This window comes from Equus przewalskii, chromosome 3 (assembly GCF_037783145.1).
Source record: "Equus przewalskii isolate Varuska chromosome 3, EquPr2, whole genome shotgun sequence".
Taxonomy (NCBI): Eukaryota; Metazoa; Chordata; class Mammalia; order Perissodactyla; family Equidae; genus Equus; species Equus przewalskii.
In genome coordinates, this window is record NC_091833.1 from 858,641 (window position 1) to 881,462 (window position 22,822).

The following is a 22,822-nucleotide window of genomic DNA, read 5'->3' on the forward strand; positions in this document are numbered from 1 at the left end:
ATCCCAAAGTTTTCTTCTTTCCAATAAATACATATTGGCAATTTACTCAATTATCTAGAGCCTTAATGAGACTATTATTCATAATTCTTTGAAGAATTTTTCTTCAGCTTCTCCTAAAACTTCAGCCAAATAAAAGTACTCTTTGGACTCATTGAAACGAAGCCTAATTTAATGAACACAAAGAAGCATTACGCATTTTCCTGGGCCATTCCTTGCTAAAATTTCAAATATTATTAGCATTTCCATCAAAAAGTCTATCTTATTAGAGGCAGAATTCCTTTATGGCAAAAAGATTATGAAACAGGCTGATTGTAAATACTGTACCTGCACTAAAAGAATTGCTGACTATGTGAAATACTGTTACTGTCTTTGTTGTTCTTAGTACTGCATAAATGCCAAATTTGTTTGTGCTGTAAGAGTAGTAATCTTGGGTTTCTCTTTGTACATTCCATTAGGGAAGAATATTTCAAATTCCAGATTTCCAATTCAAGCCTTTCACAGGTGATATATAAGAGCAAATAGAAGCTAACCAAAGAAGAGAAAATTAGCTTAATGCTGTTTTCAATTTGCTCTTTGCCTAACTGCATTTTCTGGGTCTCCATATAAACTTAATACCAATTTAAAAACTCTAGAAAAATGTTCTTCCTTTAAAGGGACAGTTTTTTGATAAGGAGTTGATGTTACTTACACAGATTTTGCTTTTAGATTTTCCAAAAGACAAAAATATGAGATGAAGTAGTTTTCTTAGAATCAAGCCATGATGGTGAGGTTATCTCTGGTTAGAATGTTATTTCCATCTCACTAAGCGTGAATACGAAAAAGGCTTGTTGATACTCATAGCTAAATAAAACATATTACAGTAGAGGATTAGCTAACCTATCTAAGGGCAAGAATTTTAACATCAGAATCCTACGTACTACACTTGGAAATTACAAATGATCATAATGAAATTCTTTTTGTGATTCTGAGGCTGAAAACTGGTACCTGGGATATGGGATTTGAGATCTAAACCTTCTTCATTTTGCTTTTTGCTCTATGTTCAGCCTGAGGTTGATACAGCTAGAAAGAGTGCTATTTGAACAAAGCCTCTGGATACAATTGAGAAGGCTGATGAATTGGGAATGCAGAATTGACTATACTCTACATAAGCAAATTGACCTTTAACAAAAAAAGAAAAAGACTGAACCAATATCCATCGGTAAAAAAGCACTGGACCTTCCTTATTCCAAAATAAATGTATTCGGTGTAGACAGATTTTGTGGTAGGTAGCATTTTCTTATATTAAGACCAGAATGAACAGAAATAGTGTAGGTCATTTCTTGATCTCTGGAAGAGTGAGCCTTCAAAGAAAGAGTCAGTTTCTCTTTTCCCTGCTGAGCCTTCTGCAAAGGCAGTAGAGAACATGCAGAAGGTGTGTTGCAAACTAGGAGACCACATGCTTGTCTCCCACTGAAAAATGAGAGGCTGCGTGTTCGTTAGCGCTCTGACCTAGCTGTGTCATCTGGTTAACAACTCACTCTTAACTATTGTATACTTGCCCCAAGAACCTGCAAACTTCTATGGATGTTCATCAGGAGTCCACACACCACATTTACTGACAAAGTCTTATTTGTTCATTAAAGAAGCCTCAGTAATTTTGTGGGCAGTTAATTGGAGTTACGTGAAAATATTAGAACATTCAATTTTTAAAAATATTCTGTAATATATGTCTTTCACTAATTCAGGCCAATTTGTGTCCAGTGAAATCTACTAAGAATATTTTGTTCTTTGTATGCCTTAGTGAATAATTATACAACAGAACTATGTGGCTTTTATTCCATTGTTAGAGCAAAAAGACTCAATATGCTATTTCCTGGCCCAAGACCTGAACTACCCATTGTGTTCTTAGAAAATAGTTAATTATTACAGTATTTATTTTTCTTTTCCTTTGGAAAATTTAGACTTTTAGAAAATCAGTATTTGCTATAAATTAGGTGTATAAATTATAAACTTGTTTATTTTAAACCAGAGACATATTTTAAGATATAACATTTGACGTGTCTTAGAATAAAGTGATCATTTGTTACATCATCAATTATTATTTAAATTTGGGAGTTTAGAAACTATCCATGTAAGAAATGATCAGTCTGTAGAAAGCAGTGTACTTTTTGAGTTCTTTGCAAAAATAACTATAAAAGTATTTATCATATATACGTTGTTTGAAAATCATGATCTTTGGATTCTGATTTTTTTGAGGTTAAGAAAACTAGAGAAATATGAGATAACATAAGATTAATGATAACTTTACTCTAAAACTTTCCCAAAGCCATTACTTAACTTTAACGTATTTTCTTACTTAATATTTTTTAAAAGAGAAACTAACAGATCGGTTGTTTAGCTTTAAAACATATCTGACTTGTAGATTTTAGCTTTTTTTTCCAATGTACATGCAACTGACTTTCCTTGCCCTGTACCTCAGACATTCAAGGTGATGACCTTCATTTAGGTACTACTGTAAGATCCCAAATCATTAAAGATTAGAGCTTTACATACTGTATGACTTAAGACAGGTGAATGAAGGATTTTTTTAGAATGAATACTTTGAAAACATTATTAGTAAACATCAGGAGTTAAAGTCATGTTCTTTGATTAAGCTTGAATTATTGAGCAATTTTAATTAACTACAACTTTCTCTCCAATACACACAAACTCCCAAAATATTTTCTAGAATTTTACAAAGAATTTTTTCTTTTTGGCATGGGTATTATTTAATTTTCTGGGAGTTTTAGTCAGAGACCTTTAAGATAAAATAGATATGCAAGTACTTTAAAATATCCAAAATGTTATGTACAAAAACGGTTCCCAGTTTAATTTCTTGGGTCCCTAAATTTCTTTGGTAAGTCATTGTTTGGAACTCAATTTATTTTCCAATAGACACCGTATTTTAAGTGAGTATTAATACCTGGCAAACTTGTAGCCATGTGATATAGGTTATTTCTTGGACATGATCATCTTGTTCCTCCACTTCCTTCTCCCCTGGTTTCTCTTCCTTTTTTTTCTTCATATTTTTCTTGGACTGTAGTGGAAAGATCAAGAGTTTTAGTTATAAACTCAGGAAATAAGCGGTTCAGGGTTTGAATACAAGTTCTACTACTTACTACTTATATGACTTGAAGAATTTTCTTAACTTCTATGATCATCAGTTTCTTTATTTTTATGTAAGAAGGATAAACTGATGAGGAAATACACATAAAGCATTTACTGTGGGACAAATACATACTTAAATGATTCTTCTACTTCCTGTCCTTCCTTTTTCCTTCCCTCCCTCTCTCAGACACCATTTAGGAGATAGTATTTGTGAAAATAGGTTTCATAGTTCTTGTTAATCTGGCAACTCAGGATGCTCATGGACCCTCCTTGCCAGTACTCCCATAGCCACAAAATATCACTGGAAGAAAATGCTTCCCTCATTGCTCCCTAACCGTTAATCTACTCGATGATTCAGCTACTATTTGTAGAGGCCTGCTCTATGCTAGTCATTGTGATAGCCAGTCACTCTACAGCAAGCAGGAAATGCGACAATCTGGGAAATATTTCTGCCCTCTGAGGGCAGCATAGTTATTCTGATGTACTACCTCCTAATTCCAGTGTTTGTAACTAAGATAAGTCCATTTGCATTTGATTTCATTCATGATATTTCTTGCCCAATTGACCTCAAATATAAAAGCCACTGATTAAGCCTGAAAGTCTAATGCTTTTCAATTAGTGATCAAGTGCCCTCTAGTGTGCATGAGGTCGTAAGAAACTGAGGTCTTGATTTTCATTCATCTGTTGACTCCAAATGCAATTGACTCAATTACTCAGTATAGCACGTGGTTTTGTTACTGATACTCATCAGTAACGCATCAGTAAATCAGTCTTTAACTCAAAGACAAAATGAATAGATAAGAATGTACAGATAAATTTCTAAATTGTGGTTGCTAAAAGATTTCCCAGCTGTTACACTTCAGGAAACTTCAAGCAGAAAGACATCAATTTCTGAGCACTTTTGTCATCCTTTTTGTGGTATTCATGTGATTGCTAGTGACCTACGGTAGGATTTCTGTGCAGTAGGCATTATAAACACCTTGAGAGCACATGTAATACAGTATTACTTTAAAAGCTTCACCTATGGGCTGGCCCCATGGCCCATGGCCAAGTGGTTAGGTTCACGTGCTCTACTTCGGCAGCCTGGGGTTCACTGCTTATCAGGCCATGATGGAGCGGCGTCCCACATAGTGGAGCTAGAAGAACCTACAGCTAGGACTACAACTGTGTACTGGGGGGCTTTGGGGAGAAAAAAAAAGAGGAAGATTGGCAGCAGATGTTAGCTAAGGGCAAATCTTCTTCAAAAAAGCTTCACCTAGAAAGATCTTCTTTCATTGTGTAAACGACTGGCTTTCTTGAAACTAAGATTTTTAGTTGAATTACTACTAGGGCTAGAAAACTTGTATAAAAAATTTGTGATCCCACCCTCAAATATGTTAGTAAAATTAAATATAAAAGCATATGTATTGTCAAACTGTTTCCCAGAAATTTTAATAATATCTGCCTTAAAACGAGTCAGATTCTGTGCTCCACCCTTTACAAATAATATCCTAAGTAATCCTGCTAACTTCTCTATGAGATGGGTACTCTGTGTCATAACTGAAGCTCAGAAGAGTTTAGCAACTCACCCAAGGTCATTCAGCCCAAGACTGACAGAGACTTTATTGATTTATTCAGGAGTCTGCAAGGTGATTGTGTCACCCTGTGACCTTTGTGGCATTAAATATGCTTATTAAAACTAAAAACTTTCGCCACAACTAGAAGGACCCACAACTGAAAATAGACAACTATGTGCTGGGGGCATTTGGGGAGAAAAAAGCAGGGGGAAAAAAAAACTGAAAACTTTTGAGCCAGCCCTGGTGGCCTAGGGGTTAAGTTCAGCATGCTCCACTTCAGTGGCCCAGGTTTGGTTCCCAGGTGCAGACAGACCTATACCACTCTGTGACCAGCCATGCTGTGCTGGTGGCCCACATACATAGGGGAAGATTGGCACAGATGTTAGCTCAGGGAAAATCTTCAGCAAAAATAAAAATAAAAACTAAAAACTTTGGTAAGCTAGTAAGAATTAATTTGTATCCTGTTTTCATTTACATGCTGATTGGTTGTTAAAAACATATTTCTTAGTCATTTCTGTGTCCTCTGTGAATTGTCTAGTTATTTGCTTTGCCCATTTAACCTTGGTTTTACAGTTTTTCTTATCAGTCTGCATAAATGTTTTATATGTTAGATATATTAGTAAACCTTTCTGACAGTTTCCTAGTTTGTTTGCCTCTGAACTTTGCTTGTTCTGTTTTTTGATGAACGAAATTTACAGTCTTTATATATTCAGGTCTTTCATTGTTTTTATATTTAAATTCTTGCCATAGAATTTAACATCTAATCTTTGAAAGTTCATCACTGTTAATCAATTGAGTTAAAAACATACATTTGGGATTTTTTGGTATAAGGTATGACGTTGAAGATCTATGTTTTCTTTTTCTCCATAGCTCACTTCTCTTAATACGTGTGTCTCTAATATGTGTCACTGCAGTTGGGAATCAACTAGGCTTTGAATCACGTGATCTTTCTCTGTAAATTAGCTGCTGAGCCTATTTTAGTGTGTTCTATGTAATTTTGTTTCATGATAAAAAAATTTCCCACTCTGTTAAATTTCCTTTAAATTGTCATTTGATTAAAGAAACCAAAATACTCCTTAATATTTTCTTTTTACTCTCAACAATTATTGTTAGAGGTAAACTCAGGGTATATTTTGTAAGCCTTTCTGTGCATAAAAAATGCAAATCTTAGTGACCCTAATCTGTCTTCTAAGGATTTAAAGTCAGCTATCCCCATTTATAGAAATGCTTGATTATCTGTGCAGTTGGGTACTGTATTGTGAAATGTAGAAAGCCAGTTGCTCTTTTATCCTGTTCTTTCATTTTCCGTTTAACAGTTTTGTAATTGGTTGGGTATAAGTTCTTTCAGGCTCGTCACTCTTCACCAGAAAACCAGCACCATGGAATTAGCACTATGAGGTGCTCTGTTTTTGCCTTCTGAATGCTAAAAATCAATGCAGTGAAAAAAAAAAAAGTCTATTAACTTGACGTTTTAAGGTGCTCGTCACTTTTACCATTATGGGAATTCATGTAATGATTATGGCAATTAATGTTTCCATTTGTTAACCCCCAATTTATTATTTTGTTTAATAAGTCTCTTGAATACCTACTTTGTGCCAGATGCTGTGCTGGGTAGTGGGGTGCAGCCATGAGTAAGAAGCATCCGGCCCATGGAGTCATAGATAAGTACATGGTATAAGTTGGAACATCAAGCCAGATATGCAGGTGCAGTACAAAGGAAGAAATAGGAAGGAAGTGTGAAGAAATAAACTTTTTCAAAAGACTTGGTTAACTGTTTGATTCATATCAATTTTAATAGATTAGCATTTATGCTTTCCAAGGATATAAGATTTCTTAATTTATCTGTCATAATTTATAAATAACAAAATAATATATTATTTCATTTCTATAGAATGACAGTGAAACATTTATTATGTAAAATGCTTGTTGGTAGTGGAAATTTTTTTCACATCTCAATGATCAGACAAATGAGACAGAGAAGTAATTTGCTGCTCTTTAGACTATGACCGTCAACCTTGCATCATGAGCTAAACAGATATTAGTAAATTAAAATTATATGTGGATATTTGCCATAATTAAGCCTGTATTAGTTTGTTTTAAATTTTGTGAAAGTGTATTTTTTTCAGAGAGAGAGAAGAATGTTCTGTAATAGGCTCCCTGATTTGGGTAGGAAAATATAAGGTATCAAGGTCTAAATTGTTTGCTTATTGTTTCTCCCTCCTGCTATCTGTTCCATCTGTGTTGTATAGAATGTCAGTGTTCTTAAAGGACAGGATTGTTTGTGGTTTAGAACCCAGACTCCAGAGAGAGACTGCCTATGTTTGAATCTAAGCTCTGTAATTATAGCTGTGTGCAAAGCTGCTTAACTACTCAGTGCCTCCGTTTCATCATCTGTAAAATGATAAACTTATTGTGAGGATTAATGAATTACTATATGTGAAATGCTTAAACAGCGGCAGAAATGTCGTGAGCACCGTCTCAGTATTGCTACAGCTGCTGTTGCAGAGGCAGCAGTGGCTCTGTGGCTGCTGCCACTCCTCCTCTTTCTTATTATTCTATTTTAATATCACTTTTATTATTATTAAAAACATCTTCCAAGAGTTACAATAAACGCCTTTGGTGATTTTGTCTGTTGGATAACATTGCACATGTGCCCTGAAGTTACCCTTGAATAGAAATATAATGAGAAACTTTCCCAAAGCTGCAAAGACATTTATAAGCATTTTTGTGGTTAACTCCCTGCTCTGTGTTTTAGAATTATTCACTGCCTAAAAATGGTACCTAAAAAGATATGGAAAGTGAGTTGTAGTATTTTTTCTTTTTTTTAGTAAATACTACACACAGGTAAATTTATACAAAACTCAGCATGGTGTTGTTTTTATATGGTCAGTATAGAATTGAAGATCAGGAATGAAATGAGCACATTTTCATCACTTAAGTGCAGTAAAAATAAAGTGTGCTGACTCACTTTAGAAGAGTTGGATCCCCTTTTTGTTGTTATTATTTAATTAACTTTCACATGTCTGAGCATAATAAGATAACTTTATAGATATACAAATGCTGGGTCAGAGGATGCTTGCTGTAAATTTGTGTAATACTGCCAGTTTGTACTCTGATGAGATATGTAGAATTACGTTTGAGTTGGGTTTTCCCACCACCACCCCTCACAGCTTAATTTCTTCCAGGCTCACGGAGAGTCCCTGCCTTAGTGAGCCTCGGGTGCCGATGGGTCTCTCTGAGGTGTGTTAGAGCAGAAGACAGCAAGGAACCACAACTTAGGACTTTCTTCTCACCCTGCCCTCCCAAAATCTAAATGGCCTTCCTTGTGGTATCCTTGGATTTTATCAAAATTTGCCACCAGGAACTACCACATGAAAAGAGCTTCCATGTTTACCGTACAGCAGCAGTTCAAGACATTACCCTCGTGCCGATCAGTGCCCCAGAGGAAACGCCTGTCTCAGAAGTCTCTTATAATGTAGCGTCAGGAAACACTTTGACTCCCCTTAGTGAACTGATTTCCTTCCTTGAGAAGGCAAATGCATTCTTTTTTAAAACTTTATTGAGGTACAATTTACATACCATACATTTCACTTAAAGTTTACAAGTCAGTGGTTTTTAGTATATTCACGGAGATTTGTGCAACTGTCACTACAAACAATTAATTTTAGAATATTTCCATCATCCCCCCCAAAACCTCATACCCTTTAGCAGTCACTGCTCACTTCCCCCTAATCAGTTCACCTTTTCTCTCTCCCCCCCAGCATCATGGCTGTATCAGACAGTGTTCTGCTGCTATTCATAGAGTTTTCGTGGCCAGATTTTTTGGAAGTGAGTGGCCAGGTTATTCTTCATAGCTGTCCTAGTTTGAAAGCTCTGCTGAAACCTCTCCACCTGCTGGTATTTGAAATACCCGTGGCGTGGCTTTCAGCATCACAGCAACACACAGTATGACAACCCACATATGGGTAGCGTGGTTCCCTGATTGGCGAAGCAACCTGGGCCACAGCAGAGGAGCACCTGATCTTAACCACTAGACCACCAGCACTGGCTCCCCGCCCCAGCCCTAGACAATCATTAATCTACTTCTTATTTTCTATAGATTTTCCTATTCTGGACATTTCATATACCTTGACTCATATAATGTGTGGCCTCTTGTGACTGGCTTTTTTTTTTACTTTTCTCACTGTTTTCAAGGTTCATCCATGTATCAATCAACACTTCATTCCTTTTTATGGCCGAATAACATTCCATTATTTGTATACACCACATTTGATGTATCCATTCATCAGGTGATGGACATTTGGATTGTTTCTACTTCTTTGCTATTATAAAGAATATGGCTATGAATTTTCTTGTAGAAGTTGCTGTTTCATTCTTAAAATGACATGTTTTTCTCTCTCTTGGGTATATACCTATGGATAGAAATGCACTGAACTGTAAACTGTAAATAGATGAAATGTATGGTATATACCTAGGGATGAGACATATAGTAACTCTTCCTTTAATATTTTGAGCAATGGCTGACTGTTTTCCAAAGTGGCGATAACATTCCAACCAGTGATGTATGAGGGTTCCAATTTCTCTACGTTTTCTCCAACCCATGTTTTTGTCTGTTTTTTTGATTATAGCCATCCTAATGGGTATGAAGTGGTATCTCATTGTGGTTTTGATAAGCATTTCCCAAATGACTACTGTTGTTGAACATCTGTTCATGTGCTTATTGGGTAATTTGTAAATCTTCTTCAGAGAAATGTCTGTTCAGTTACTGTGGCCATTTTTAAATTAGGTTGTCTTTTTAGTATTGAGTTGTAAGAATTCTTTACATATGCAAGATAGAAGTTTCCTACAACATATATGATTTGCAAATATTCTCTTCCATTCTGTGGGCTGTCATTTTGCTCTGTTGATGGTGTCCTTTGAGGTACAAAAGGTTATAATTTTGACAAAATCCAGTTTATCTCATTTTTTCTTTTGTTGTTTATGTTTTGATGTCGTAGTTTTGTCTAATTCAAAGTCATAAACATATTTTAACAGTTTTACTTTTTAGGATTGGCACCTGAGCTAACCATCTATTGCCAGTCTTCTTTTCTTCTTCTTCTTCTTCTTCTTCTCCCCAAAGCACCCCCACCCCCAGTACATAGTTTATATTCTAGTTGCAGGTCCTTCTTGTTGTGTTATGTGGGACACTGCCTCAGCACAGCTTGATGAGCAGTGCTAGCCCTGCACCCGGGATCCAAAGTGGTGAAATCCTGCGCAGCCAAAGCAGAGTGCGTAAACTTAACCACTCGGCCACAGGGCTGGCCCCTCTTACGTTTAACTTTTTGCTCTATTTTCAGTTAATTTTTGTAGATGGTGTGAGGAATGAAGATCCAACTTCATTCTTTTGCATTTGGATATCTAGTTGCCCCAGCACAATTTGTGGGGAAAAAAACTATTCTTTTCCCCATTGAGTTGTTTTGGCACCCTTGTGAAAAATCAATTGACTGTAAATATAAGGGTTTTTTTCCAGATTCCTGAGTCTATTCCATTGATCTCTATATCTGTCTTCATGCCAGGACCACACTGTCTTAATTACTGTAGCTTCCTCCTTTCAATTTGGATGCCTTTTATTACGTTTTCTTGCCTAATTTCACTGGCTGGAACCTCCAGTACAATGTTGAATAGAAGTGCCAAGAGTGGACATCATTGTCTTGTTCCTAATCTTTGTGACATTCAGTCTTTTACTATGAGTGTGATATTAGCCATTGGTTTTTCATAGATGCCCTTTATCAGGTTGAGGAAGTTCCCTTTTATCCCTAGTTTATTGAATGCTTTTTATCAAGAAAGGATGTTGAATTTTGTCAAGTGTGTTTTCTGTGTCTACTGAGATGATCATGTAGTTTTTTGTCCTTTATTCTCTTGAAATGGTGTATTAGAATTACTGATTTGGGGATGTTAAGCCATCCTTGCATTTGTGGGATAAATCTCACTTGGTCATAATGTGTAATCCTTTTTATATGTTACTCACTTTGGTTTGCTGGTATTTTTGTTGGGGATTTTTGTGTCTATATTCAGAAGAGATTTTGGGTTGTAATTTTCTTTTCTTGTGGTGTCTTTGATTTTGGAAGTAGGGTAGTGCTGGCCTCTTAGAATGAGTTGGGAAGTGTTCTCCCTACTATTTTTTGAGAAAGTTTGTGAAAGGTTGATTTTAGTTCTTCTTTAACTGTTTGAGAAAATTTACCAATGAAGCCATCTGGTTCTGAGCTTTTTTTGGGTGGGAAGTTTCAGTCAGTTGTTATACATCTGTTCAGATTTTCTGTTTCTTCTTGAGTCAGTTTTGGTAATATGTGTATTTCTAGGAATTTGTCCATATCATCTGGGTTATCTGAATTGTTGGCATATGTCTGTTCATGGTATTCTCTTATATTCCTTAAAGTTCGTAGTAATGTTCTTTCTTTCATTCCTGATTTAGTAATTTGAGTCAAAGCTTTCTTTTTGTCTTGGTCAGTCTAGCTAAAGGTTTGTCAACTTTTGAGCTTTTCAAGAATCTACGTTTGGTTTCATTTATATTCTCTATTGTTTTTCTTTATTTCATTAATTTCTACCCTGATCTTTATTATTTCCTTCCTCTGCTTGACTTTGACTTAGTTTGCTCTCTTTCATCCACTGTCTTAATGTGGAAGCATAGATTATTGATATGAGGTTTTTCTTCTGTTTTAATATAGGCATTTACAGATACAAGTTTCCCTCTGAGCATTGCTTTACCCATATCCCATAAGTTAGGGTATGTTATGTCTTCATTTTCAATCATCTCATCAGAAAGTACATCAGAAAGTATTTTCTAATTTCTCTTTTGGTTTCTTTTTTGACCCATTGGTTATTTAGTAGTATGTTGTTTAATTTCCACATATTTGTAAATTTCTAAAACTTCTTTCTGTTACTGATTTCTAATTTTGTTCCATTGTGATCAGAGAACATACTTTCTATGATTTTGATCCTTTTAAATTTATTGAAACTTGTTTTATGGCCTAGCATATGGAAGGTGTTCTATGTGTGTTGAGAAGGATGTGTATTCTGCTCTTATTGAATGGAATGTTCTATGGATATCTGTTAGGTCTAGTTGGTTTATTGTGTTGTACAGTTGTAATTTTGATAATGTCATTTTCCTTCTTTTTTTTCAGCTGATGAATTAATCAGTCCTAAAGATATTGATCCTGTCCAACGCTATGTCCCACTACAGAATCAACGTAATGTGAGCATGAGGTTTTCCAATCAGGTAAAGAGATATTTTATTTCTTAATTTAGACTCAGCCGAAGGCATTAAAAGCTTAATTGAAGAATAATTTAGTTCTGATTGGGTTTTTATTGCTCCTTCTGAGGGCAAGGTTTCTCCCTCTTCTGGTTAGTTAAGATTTACCTGTGGTAAAGGGCTCTTTGTTAATGAGGAAGTATGAGCCAGATATGTCCAACAAGATGTCTTCCAGGTACACGTTTTCGTCTTCGTAGTGGTTGAGTTTAAGGTGTCAAATGTCTTTGAGAAGATGCAGTATATATGGGTGGCCAGGAGATAGATGAGATGGCACTATTATTGAAGGGAGTGGGGTCCCGTGAAAGGCCCTGTGCTTGATGTCTCTCCAATGCTGTGTCTCCGTGACAAGGCTAAGTGACTGACAGAGTTGTTCTTAGTCTTGATACCTGTCGGATGAAGGAATGGTTTTTAATTTTTTGCATTTAGTAGCTATGGATTCAGATTGTGTTATGTCAACAACATTAAGTGTTTGCAGGATCAGCAAGATTGGTATTGACTTGAGGAAACTCTCCACTATTAAATGATACCAGTAATGAGGGCTGTTGAAATGAAAATGTGAATTTTGGAAACTGCCTGAGGAGAAAGAGAATGAACCTGAATGTGTGGCTGGGATTCCAAGCAGTTATCATTTGTTTAATAAGAATAGCATCAGCACTTAGAGAAAATATGCTTACAAAATTGAAATCCTCCTTTTATTTTAAAAAACGTATATATACATATACCACGCACACACTCAACACACATACACACACATGCAAATAGATGCTTGTTTTAATGAGAGAAAGGAGAGCCAACCAACTCTATTAGGTTCTATCACTATTTCTGAGTCTTTTGCTGGTCTTCAACAACACATGTAATTACACTGAGTGGTTAGATGGGAAGCTGTTTGGAAGACTTATAAATAAATGTTAAGATTTTCTCAAGAACATAAAATCCCTATGTTAAGATGTGATAGAAATTTTTCACTGGCCTGTTAGCTCCTATATAAGATGAGGATTTAACCTTTATCTTAGTTACCACTCGGGTCAGTGTAGTACAAGTGTACATTCTGTACAGATTTGAGATACGCAGTTTCACTTCAAGAAATGATAAAATAGGGAATATGTTTAACTTCATACTACCCAGTGCTGTGACTCTGAGCCATTTTAAGACTAGCATGTATCATTTACATAGCATTTCACATGTGTGATCTACTTCTCTAGGGTGATGAAATCTCAAAGCCTTTTCTTAGAAAATAAAGTAATAGGTCACAGGTTTGAGGTGTGGGGACAGGAGCCAGAGAACATCAAAGCCCATGGCTAGCAAAATCAACAGTATAAGCAGTTTTTTAATGCTTGACACATATAAGGAAGGCTGTGGGTTGTGTTTATTTTTGAACAGATAATATACTTGCAACTCTTTTCTCTCCCACTTGAGAAAGCTTATCAGAGTATAAGTGAGAGTGAAATTTATAGAGAATTCACTCTACATGTATTGTTTTCATATTGAAATCATTTTCTGATGTTGCTATTAAATTATCTGTGACATGCCTTCCAGATGGAGCCACATCCCAGCTGAGAAACTTGCTCTAGGGTAAAGACATGGGCTTCTCTCCTGCAGCCATGTGGTACATTATATCTGTGCAGAGTTGCATATGGTTCCTGAGAGGAAGATGATGGGGAGGATTGGCAGCAGAAAATTGCTGGGAGCTGTCATGCCCCACCCTGCTGGCAGCTTGGTTGTGGTGGTGTATAAAATGGTGAGGTGCCCTTGTCACTTTCTCAGCCATTTAGGCAGTAGCCAAGACCTGGCATGCCCATGTCCATTGCTATTTTGGGTGACATGGACTGGTGAAATACAGTGTTGTGAGATTCTGACCAAGAGAAAAAAAAAACCTTTCAGAGATCTTAGAATGTAAGCTCCTAGAGATAAGAAGCTATGTTTTATTCATTTTTATAGCTTCCGTACCTGTCGTAGTACCATAACACCTGTTGTATAGGAGGTACTCAATGTTTAACCTGAATGTTTGAGTGTACTTGAAGGTATGTGTGGGAGGAAGGTATGTTATGGAAAATAGTGAACTTATGCAAATATCTCTAAATCTGTTTCTCTAATCCTGACCTTTTTCCTAATATTTAAACTTGAATTTCTAACTACCTAGTGATCATCTCTCCACAAATCTAGTATTTAAAAGCCGATATTTCTGGTTGTGTACTATCTCCAACTTATCAAGTTGTATCCATTAAATATGTATAGTTTTTTGCATGTCAATCATATCTCAATAAAGTGGTTTAAAAAATAAAATAAAAATAAAACCCAAGATTTCTAATGCCAAGTTTGTTATGTTCTCTCTTCAAACCTGCCCTCCTTTCCATAGTCCCTGTCTTGGATAGGGACAGTCTTCACTAGTTCCTTCTCAGGCCAGTAGCTTCTCTGTTCAGTCGATGGTCACATTGGCTTTGTCTTCACGGTAACATCTACCTTTGTCTCTTCATGTTCATCCCCACTGCCACGTACCACTCAGACTGTGTTACTCCTCAGTGAGACGATTTTTATAATCTCTCTGTCTTCAGCCTCTCCTCCTGTCGATTCTTTGTGCTTGAGGACACATGATCTTATAAAGCATGGTTCAATTCATGTTATTTTTTTGCCTAAAACCTTCCCTGACTTTCAACTACCTACAAGATAGATTCTAAACTCCGTATCCTGACGTTGACAGCCCTCTACAATCACCTCAATTCCTTGTTTTTCACCTATAATCCTGCATTTTCTCCCAACCCTCCCTGTACTACAGTCTCCACAGACTTGTTGATCTAATGTCACACCCTGCCCTCGACCACCCCCAGACCTCTACATTTAGTGCAACTTCTGTCCTGAAACCTGGGCTTCCTTTTTAGTCAGAATCCTTAAAATCCAAGCGCCATGCAGTGCCTTTTTCTTTGAATACAAATAAATGTTACATAAATGCATGTTGTAAAAAATGAAATAATACAGATGAGATTACGATGCAATTGCGTTGCAGTCCATTGAAAGCATTAACCAGTCTGCCATTTCTCCATCTCCAGAAAAGCCTTTTTTTTTAACTCCATATCTGTTTTCACCAAATTTCTGAATAATGTAGATGTAACTCTTTTGCTTGATGTTTTACTTTTACACATGTAGTGGGCCCTTTCATTTTGTGACTTTGTTCAGCCGTGAGAAACTTTTTAAAATTATTTATTTGATAATTTTCTTTATTTTCTCTATGCTTTCTCTTAGGGCTGTTTTTTTGTGTGTGTGTTTTTTGTTTGTTTGTTTGGTTTTTTTGCCTAAGGAAGATTAGCCCTGAGCTTCCTCCACTTTATACAGCATGGCCAATCAGTGGTGTAGGTCTGGGCCTGCAAACTCGGGCTGCTGGAGTGGAACGCACTGAACTTTAACCACTATGCCACAGGGCCAGCCCCAGCTGTTGGAATTCTTGTTAGTGAGATCTTAGACCTATAGGAATGGTCCTCTGAATCTCTTCCCTCTTTTTCGTATGGTTTCTATTTCTTTGTGGGTGTTTTGTTCTACATTCAGGAAATCTTCCTTAACTTTTATTCCAGCTCTTCTGTTGAATTTCTTTTGAAAGTCATATTTTAATATCTAATAGCTCATTCTTGTTCTCTAATTATTTTTTCTAAGCTTCCTTGTTTTTTATTTAAAATTATCACAATATTACAGATTTGGAGAGTCAAAAATTTTTGAGGTATCAATTAAATAAAAAGTTTTTTTTAAACTTTTTGTTTTAAAATAAGTACAGATCCACAAGAAATTTCAAAGTGTCTAGAGATGGTCTGTTAATCTTTCACACAACCTCCTACAATGTTAATGCCTTATATAGCATAGTACAGCATGAAAACCAGGAAACTGACGTTGGTACAATCCGTGGAACTTGTTCAGATTTTACCAGTTACGCACACACTCACGTGTGCATGTGTGTGTAGAGCTCTGTCCATTTTAATCACATGTGTAGCTTTCTGTAACTTCTGCCACAGTCAAGATACTTAATTGTACCATCACCATATCATCATAAGGCTTCCTTGTGTTACCCTTTTTAACCACACCCACTCCCTCACCCCCATTTTTAACCCGAGGCAATCACTAATCTCTTCTCTTTTTTTATAATTTTGTCATGTCAAGAATGTTAGATAAGTGGAAGTATATGGTATATAGCCTTTTGGATTGAGTGTTTTTGCTCAGCGTAATTCCCATGAGATTGATCCAAGTTGCTGCATGCTGTCAAGTTTGCTCCTTTTTATTGCTGAGCAGTATTTCATGGCATGACTATACCATTGTTTAACCATTCGTCCATTGAAGGACATCTTATGGATTATTTGAACATTTCTTAGAATTCCATTTTGATTTATTTATACTATTTTTTAGTATATTGCTTTCTTAAATTTTCATCGTGGTTGTTCTAGGAATTACCATGTACATAGTTAATGTTATCAAAAGCCTACTAGTATCAAAATTTTACCATTTTAAGTGAAGTGTAGAAACTTTACTTCCATTTAGTTTTCTTTCCTTTTTTCACTTTTTAAGCATAATTTTCTTAAGTATTTCCTCTGCGTTCATTGACCAGCACATTAGATTGTGCGAAAATTTTTGCTTCAACTGTAAAATTTGATTAAAGAAACTCATAAGGTAAAGGAGAGTCTATTGTGCTTATCTCAACTCTTAACCATTCCATTATTCTTTCCTGTCTGAATATCTCACCCTTCTGGGAAAATGATTTCATATAATATGTAGTATTTTGTGGCTGACTTTTTTCACTTGCATAATGTTTTCAAAATTCATCAATCTGGTAACATATATTAGTACTTAATTCGTTTTACAGCCAAATAACATTCCATTGTAAGTGTATACCTCATTTTATCATTTTCTTTCCGTTTGGATAGCTTTCTTTAGATATCATTTGTGAATAGGTCTGCTAGCAACAAATTTATTAGTTTCCTTTGTCTGATAATGTCTTTATTTCCCCTTCATTCCTGAAGGGTGCTTTTGTTAGATATAGGATTCCTGATTGATAATTGTTTCCTTTCAGCAGTAAGAATTATTGTGCCACTTCCTCTAGCCTCCATAGTTTCAGATGAGAAATCCCTTGTCAGTTCAAATTTGTGTTCTTCTATGGGTAATACGCCATTTCTCTCTGGCCTGACTCCAGCTGGGCTCAGCTGATGTGGGTGGCTTGGCCCCCTCACAGTTTCCCCAGGTGTGGAGCAGGGGTTGGGTGGGCTTGTCACTGTTGTGAAGCTGCTGTTGCTGGCAGATCAGACTGCTTGCTGGTGCAGTGGTTGTGAAGTGGGGATTGGGATGGCTCTTGGAACTTTACTGCTGCTACTGCAAGTGAATTGGACTGCCTACTGAAGCCTAATTTGTGGAGCAGGGGTCGGGACAGTTCACTGGGGCTTCTTTGCTGATGCTACAGTTGAATTGGCTCACCAGTGCCCTGGTTGTGAAGCAGAGGTTGGGTGGGCCCACTAGGACTTTGAAGCTGCTGCTAAAGGCAAATTGACCCACAAGTACCTCAGTTGAGGAGCTAGGGTTGGGCCTCCCCACTGGGTCACTGTTGTGCTTCCTGTTTCCCAGTCCTTTCATCAGAGAGAACAGACTTTTCTTGTTTTTCTGTTTATTTTTTTTTTTGTCTATGCCTGTTGGTTGTTTTCGGCTGCAGGCCTCTCCGGTGCTCAGCCCAGCATATGTGGGATCTCAGGAGTCTCACTCCATTGCCATTCTTCAAGTCCTGAGGTTCTTAGCCAGTCCAGTCTGCCTTCTTCTTTACAGCTTTCGGAGTCCTTTAATTGTCATTCATTGATTATTTCTGGGGCAAATAATTGTATTTAGAGCAGCAGGGAAAACTGAGTCTAGGCATCTTGTTCCCACTTCCCTTTTTTTTTTTTTTTTTTATTAATGTTATGATAGATTACAACCTTGTGAGATTTCAGTTGTACATTTTTGTTAGTCATGTTGTGGGTACACCACTTCCCGCTTTGTGACCTCTCCCCACCCCCCCTTTTCCCGGTAACCACCGATCAGATCTCCTTATCAATATACTAACTTCCACCTATGAGTGGAGTCATATAGAGTTCGTCTTTCTCTGACTGGCTTATTTCGCTTAACATAATACCCTCGAGGTCCATCCACGTTGCTGTGAATGGGCCAATTTTGTCTTTTTTTATGGCTGAGTAGTATTCCATTGTGTATATATACCACATCTTCTTTATCCAATCATCAGTTTCTGGGCATGTAGGTTGGTTCCACGTCTTGGCTATTGTAAATAATGCTGCTATGAACATAGGGGTGCAACGGACTCTTGAGATTTCTGATTTCAGGTTCTTAGGATAGATACCCAGTAATGGGATGGCTGGGTCATAGGGTATTTCTATTTTTAACTTTTTGAGAAATCTCCATACTGTTTTCCATAGTGGCTGTACAAGTTTGCATTCCCACCAACAGTGTATGAGGGTTCCTTTTTCTCCACAACCTCTCCAACATTTGTCGCGATTGGTTTTGGATGTTTTTGCCAATCTAACGGGTGTAAGGTGATATCTTAGTGTAGTTTTGATTTGCATTTCCCTGATGATTAGCGATGATGAACATCTTTTCATGTGTCTATTGGCCATATTCATATCTTCTTTTGAGAAATGTCTGTTCATGTCCTCTGCCCATTTTTTGATCGGGTTGTTTGTTTTTTTGTTGTTAAGCAGTGTGAGTTCTTTGTATATTATGGAGATTAACCCTTTGTCGGATAAGTGGCTTGTGAATATTTTTTCCCAATTAGTGAGCTGTTTTTTTGTTTCAATCCTGTTTTCCCTTGCCTTGAAGAAGCTCTTTAGTCTGATGAAGTCCCATTTGTTTATTCTTTCTATTGTTTCCCTCAACTGAGGAGTTACAGTGTCCGAAAAGATTCTTTTGAAACTGATGTCAAAGAGTGTACTGCCTATATTCTCTTCCAAAAGACTTATTGTCTCAGGCCTAATCTTTAGGTCTTTGATCCATTTTGAGTTTATTTTGGTGTGTGGTGAAAAAGACTGGTCAATTTTCAATCTTTTGCATGTAGCTGTCCAGTTTTCCCAGCACCATTTGTTGAAGAGACTTTCTTTTCTCCATTGTAGGCCCTCTGCTCCTTTGTCGAAGATTAGCTGTCCATAGATGTGTGGTTTTATCTCTGGGCTTTCAATTCTGTTCCATTGCTCTGTGGACCTGTTTTTGTACCAGTACCATGCTGTTTTGATCACTGTAGCTTTGTAGTATGTTTTGAAATCGGGGATTGTGATTCCGCCGGCTTTGTTTTTCTTGCTCAGGATTGCTTTAGCAATTCGCAGTCTTTTGTTGCCCCATATGAATTTTAGGATTGGTTGTTCAATATCTGTGAAGAATGTTCTTGGGATTCTGATTGGGATAGCATTGAATCTGTATATTGCTTTAGGTAGTATGGACATTTTAACTATGTTTATTCTTCCAATCCATGTGCAAGGAATGTCTTTCCATCTCTTTATGTCATTGTCAATTTCTTTCAAGAAAGTCTTGTAGTTTTCATTGTATAGATCCTTCACTTCCTTGGTTAAGTTTATCCCAAGGTATTTTATTCTTTTCGTTGTGATTGTGAATGGGATTGAGTTCTTGAGTTCTTTTTCTGTTAGTTCATTGTTAGTGTATAGAAATGCTACTGATTTATGCACGTTAATTTTATACCCTGCTACTTTGCTGTAGTTGTTGATTATTTCTAATAGTTTTTCTGTGGATTCTTTGGGGTTTTCTATATATAAGATCATGTTGTCTGCAAACAACGAGAGTTTTACTTCTTCGTTACCTATTTGGATTCCTTTTATTTCTTTTTCCTGCCGAATTGCTCTGGCCAGCACCTCCAGTACTATGTTGAATAGGAGTGGTGAAAGTGGGCACCCTTGTCTTGTTCCTGTCCTCAGAGGGATGGCTTTCAGTTTTTGTCCATTGAGTATGATGTTGGCTGTGGGTCTATCATATATGGCCTTTATTATGTTGAGGTACTTTCCTTCTATACCCATTTTACTGAGGGTTTTTATCATAAATGGGTGTTGGATCTTGTCAAATGCTTTCTCTGCATCTATTGAGATGATCATGTGGTTTTTGTTTTTCATTTTGTTGATGTAGTGTATCACGTTGATTGACTTGCGGATGTTGAACCATCCCTGTGTCCCTGGTATAAATCCCACTTGATCATGGTGTATAATCTTTTTGATGTATTGCTGTAATCGGTTTGCCAAAATTTTGTTGAGGATTTTTGCATCTATGTTCATCAGTGATATCGGCCTGTAGTTCTCCTTCTTTGTGTTGTCCTTGTCAGGTTTGGGGATCAGAGTGATGTTGGCTTCATAGAATGTGTTAGGGAGTTCTCCATCTTTCTCAATTTTCTGGAACAGTTTGAGGAGAATAGGTATTAAGTCTTCTTTGAATGTTTGGTAGAATTCTCCAGAGAAGCCGTCTGGTCCTGGACTCTTGTTTTTGGGGAGGTTTTTGATTACCGTTTCTATTTCCTTACTTGTGATTGGCCTATTCAGATTCTCCATTTCTTCCTGATTCAGTTTGGGGAGATTGTAGGAGTCTGGGAATTTGTCCATTTCTTCCAGGTTGTTCAATTTGTTGGCATATAGTTTTTCATAGTATTCTCTTATGATCTCTTGTATTTCATTGGTATCTGTTGTGATTTCTCCTCTGTCATTCCTAATTTTATTAATTTACGATTTCTCTCTTCTTTTCCTGGTGAGTCTGGCTAGGGGTTTGTCAATTTTGTTAATTCTTTCGAAGAACCAACTCTTTGTTTCATTGATCCTTTCTATTGTCTTTTTTGTTTCAATATCGTTTATTTCTGCTCTTATTTTTATTATTTCCCTCCTTCTACTGACTCTGGGCTTTGTTTGTTCTTCTTTTTCTAGTTGTGTTAGGTGTCGTTTGAGGTTGCTTATGTGAGCTTTTTCTTGTTTGGTGAGGTGAGCCTGTATTGCGATGAATTTCCCTCTTAGGACTGCTTTTGCTGCATCCCAAATGATTTGGTATGTCGTGTTCTCATTTTCATTAGTCTCCAGATAAAATTTGATTTCTTCTTTAATTTCTTCAATGATCCATTGTTTGTTGAGAAGCGTGTTGTTTAGTCTCCACATTTTTGCACCTTTCTCTGCTTTTTTCTTGTAGTTGATTTCTAGTTTAATAGCATTATGATCAGAAACGATGCTTGATATTATTTCAACTCTCTTGTATTTATTGATGTTTGCTTTGGTTCCCAAAATATGGTCAATCCTTGAGAATGTTCCATGTGCACTTGAGAAGAATGTGTATCCTGCTGTTTTTGGATGAAGTGTTCTATATATATCTATTAAGTCCATCTGGTCTAATTTTTCATTTAATTCTATTATTTCCTTGTTGATTTTCTGTCTGGATGTTCTGTCCATTGGTGTTAATGGTGTGTTGAGGTCCCCTACTATTATTGTATTGTTGTTGATGTCTTCTTTTAGTTCTATTAAGAGTTGCTTTACAAATTTTGGTGCTCCTGTGTTGGGTGCATATATATTTATAAGTGTTATGTCTTCTTGGTGGAGAGTCCCTTTTATCATTATATACTGTCCCTCTTTGTCTTTCTTTATCTGTTTTGCTTTGAAATCTACCTTGTCTGATATTAGTATAGCGACACCTGCTTTCTTTTGTTCATTATTAGCTTGGAGTATTGTTCTCCATCCCTTCACTCTGAGTCTGTGTTTGTCTTTGGGGCTGAGGTGTGTTTCCTGGAGGCAGCATATTGTTGGGTCTTGTTCTTTGATCGATCCTGCCACTCTGTGTCTTTTGATTGGGGAGTTCAATCCATTTACATTTAGAGTGATTATTGAGATGTGGGGGCCTACCACTACCATTTTGTGTCTTGTTTTCTGGTTTTCTTCAATTTCCTTTGTTTCTCTTCCCATGGTTTAATCTGTTCTGATGAATAGCTGCTACTTTCTGTTGTTGTCCTTCTACTTATCTCCTCTGCTCTTGGTTTTGTAGCCCCTTTCCTTTTTTGGATTTTTCAGGAATGAGGGTTTTCCTGAGGATTTCCTGAAGAGGAGGTTTTGTGGCAATGAACTCCCTTAATTTTTGTTTATCTGGGAAAGTTTTTATTTCTCCATCGTATTTGAAGGACATTTTCGCTGGGTAGAGAATTCTCGGCTGTAGATTTTTGTCCTTCAGATTTTTGAATATATCATTCCACTCTCTTCTAGCCTGTAAAGTTTCTGCTGAGAAATCTGCTGATAGCCTGATGGGGGTTCCTTTGTAGGTTAGTTTCTTTTGCCTGGCTGTCCTTAGTATTTTCTCCTTGTCGTTGACTTTTGCTAGCTTCACTACTATATGCCGTGGAGTTGGTCTTCTTGCATTGATAAAGTTTGGAGATCTATTGGCTTCTGTCACCTGAAGATCCATCTCTCTCACCAGATTTGGGAAATTCTCAGCCATTATTTCTTTGAATAGGCTTTCTGCCCCTTTCTCCTTCTCTTCTCCCTCTGGTATACCTATAATCCTTACATTGCATCTCCTAATTGTGTCTGATAATTCTCGGAGAGTTTCTTCATTTCTTTTTAGCCTTACTTCTCTCTCCTCCTCTGCCTGCAGCATTTCTATATTGCCATCTTCCAAATTGCTAATTCTTTCCTCCATATTATCGGCCCTACTGTTCAGTGCATCTAGATTTTTCTTAATCTCCTCTATTGTGTTCTTCATTTCCAATATTTCTGTTTGGTTCTTCTTTATCGTATCAAACTCTTTTGTGACATAGCTCCTGAACTCATTGAGTTGTCGGTCAGAATTCTCTCTTAACTCAGTGAGTATTTTAATGATGGCTGTTTTG

General features: G+C 36.8%; 1 protein-coding gene across 37 annotated transcripts in view; it reads left to right on the top strand.

Annotated features, from left to right (window-relative positions):
- PHKB (phosphorylase kinase regulatory subunit beta) overlaps positions 1-22,822 on the top strand; it is a 218,466-nt gene that overhangs the window by 106,827 nt on the left and 88,817 nt on the right. For all 37 annotated transcript variants that reach the window (XM_070613575.1, XM_070613562.1, XM_070613560.1 and 34 more), the window contains one exon: positions 11,843-11,937. In XM_070613575.1, coding sequence (XP_070469676.1) covers positions 11,843-11,937 — 95 coding nt within the window. The remainder of the gene's footprint in view (positions 1-11,842; positions 11,938-22,822) is intronic.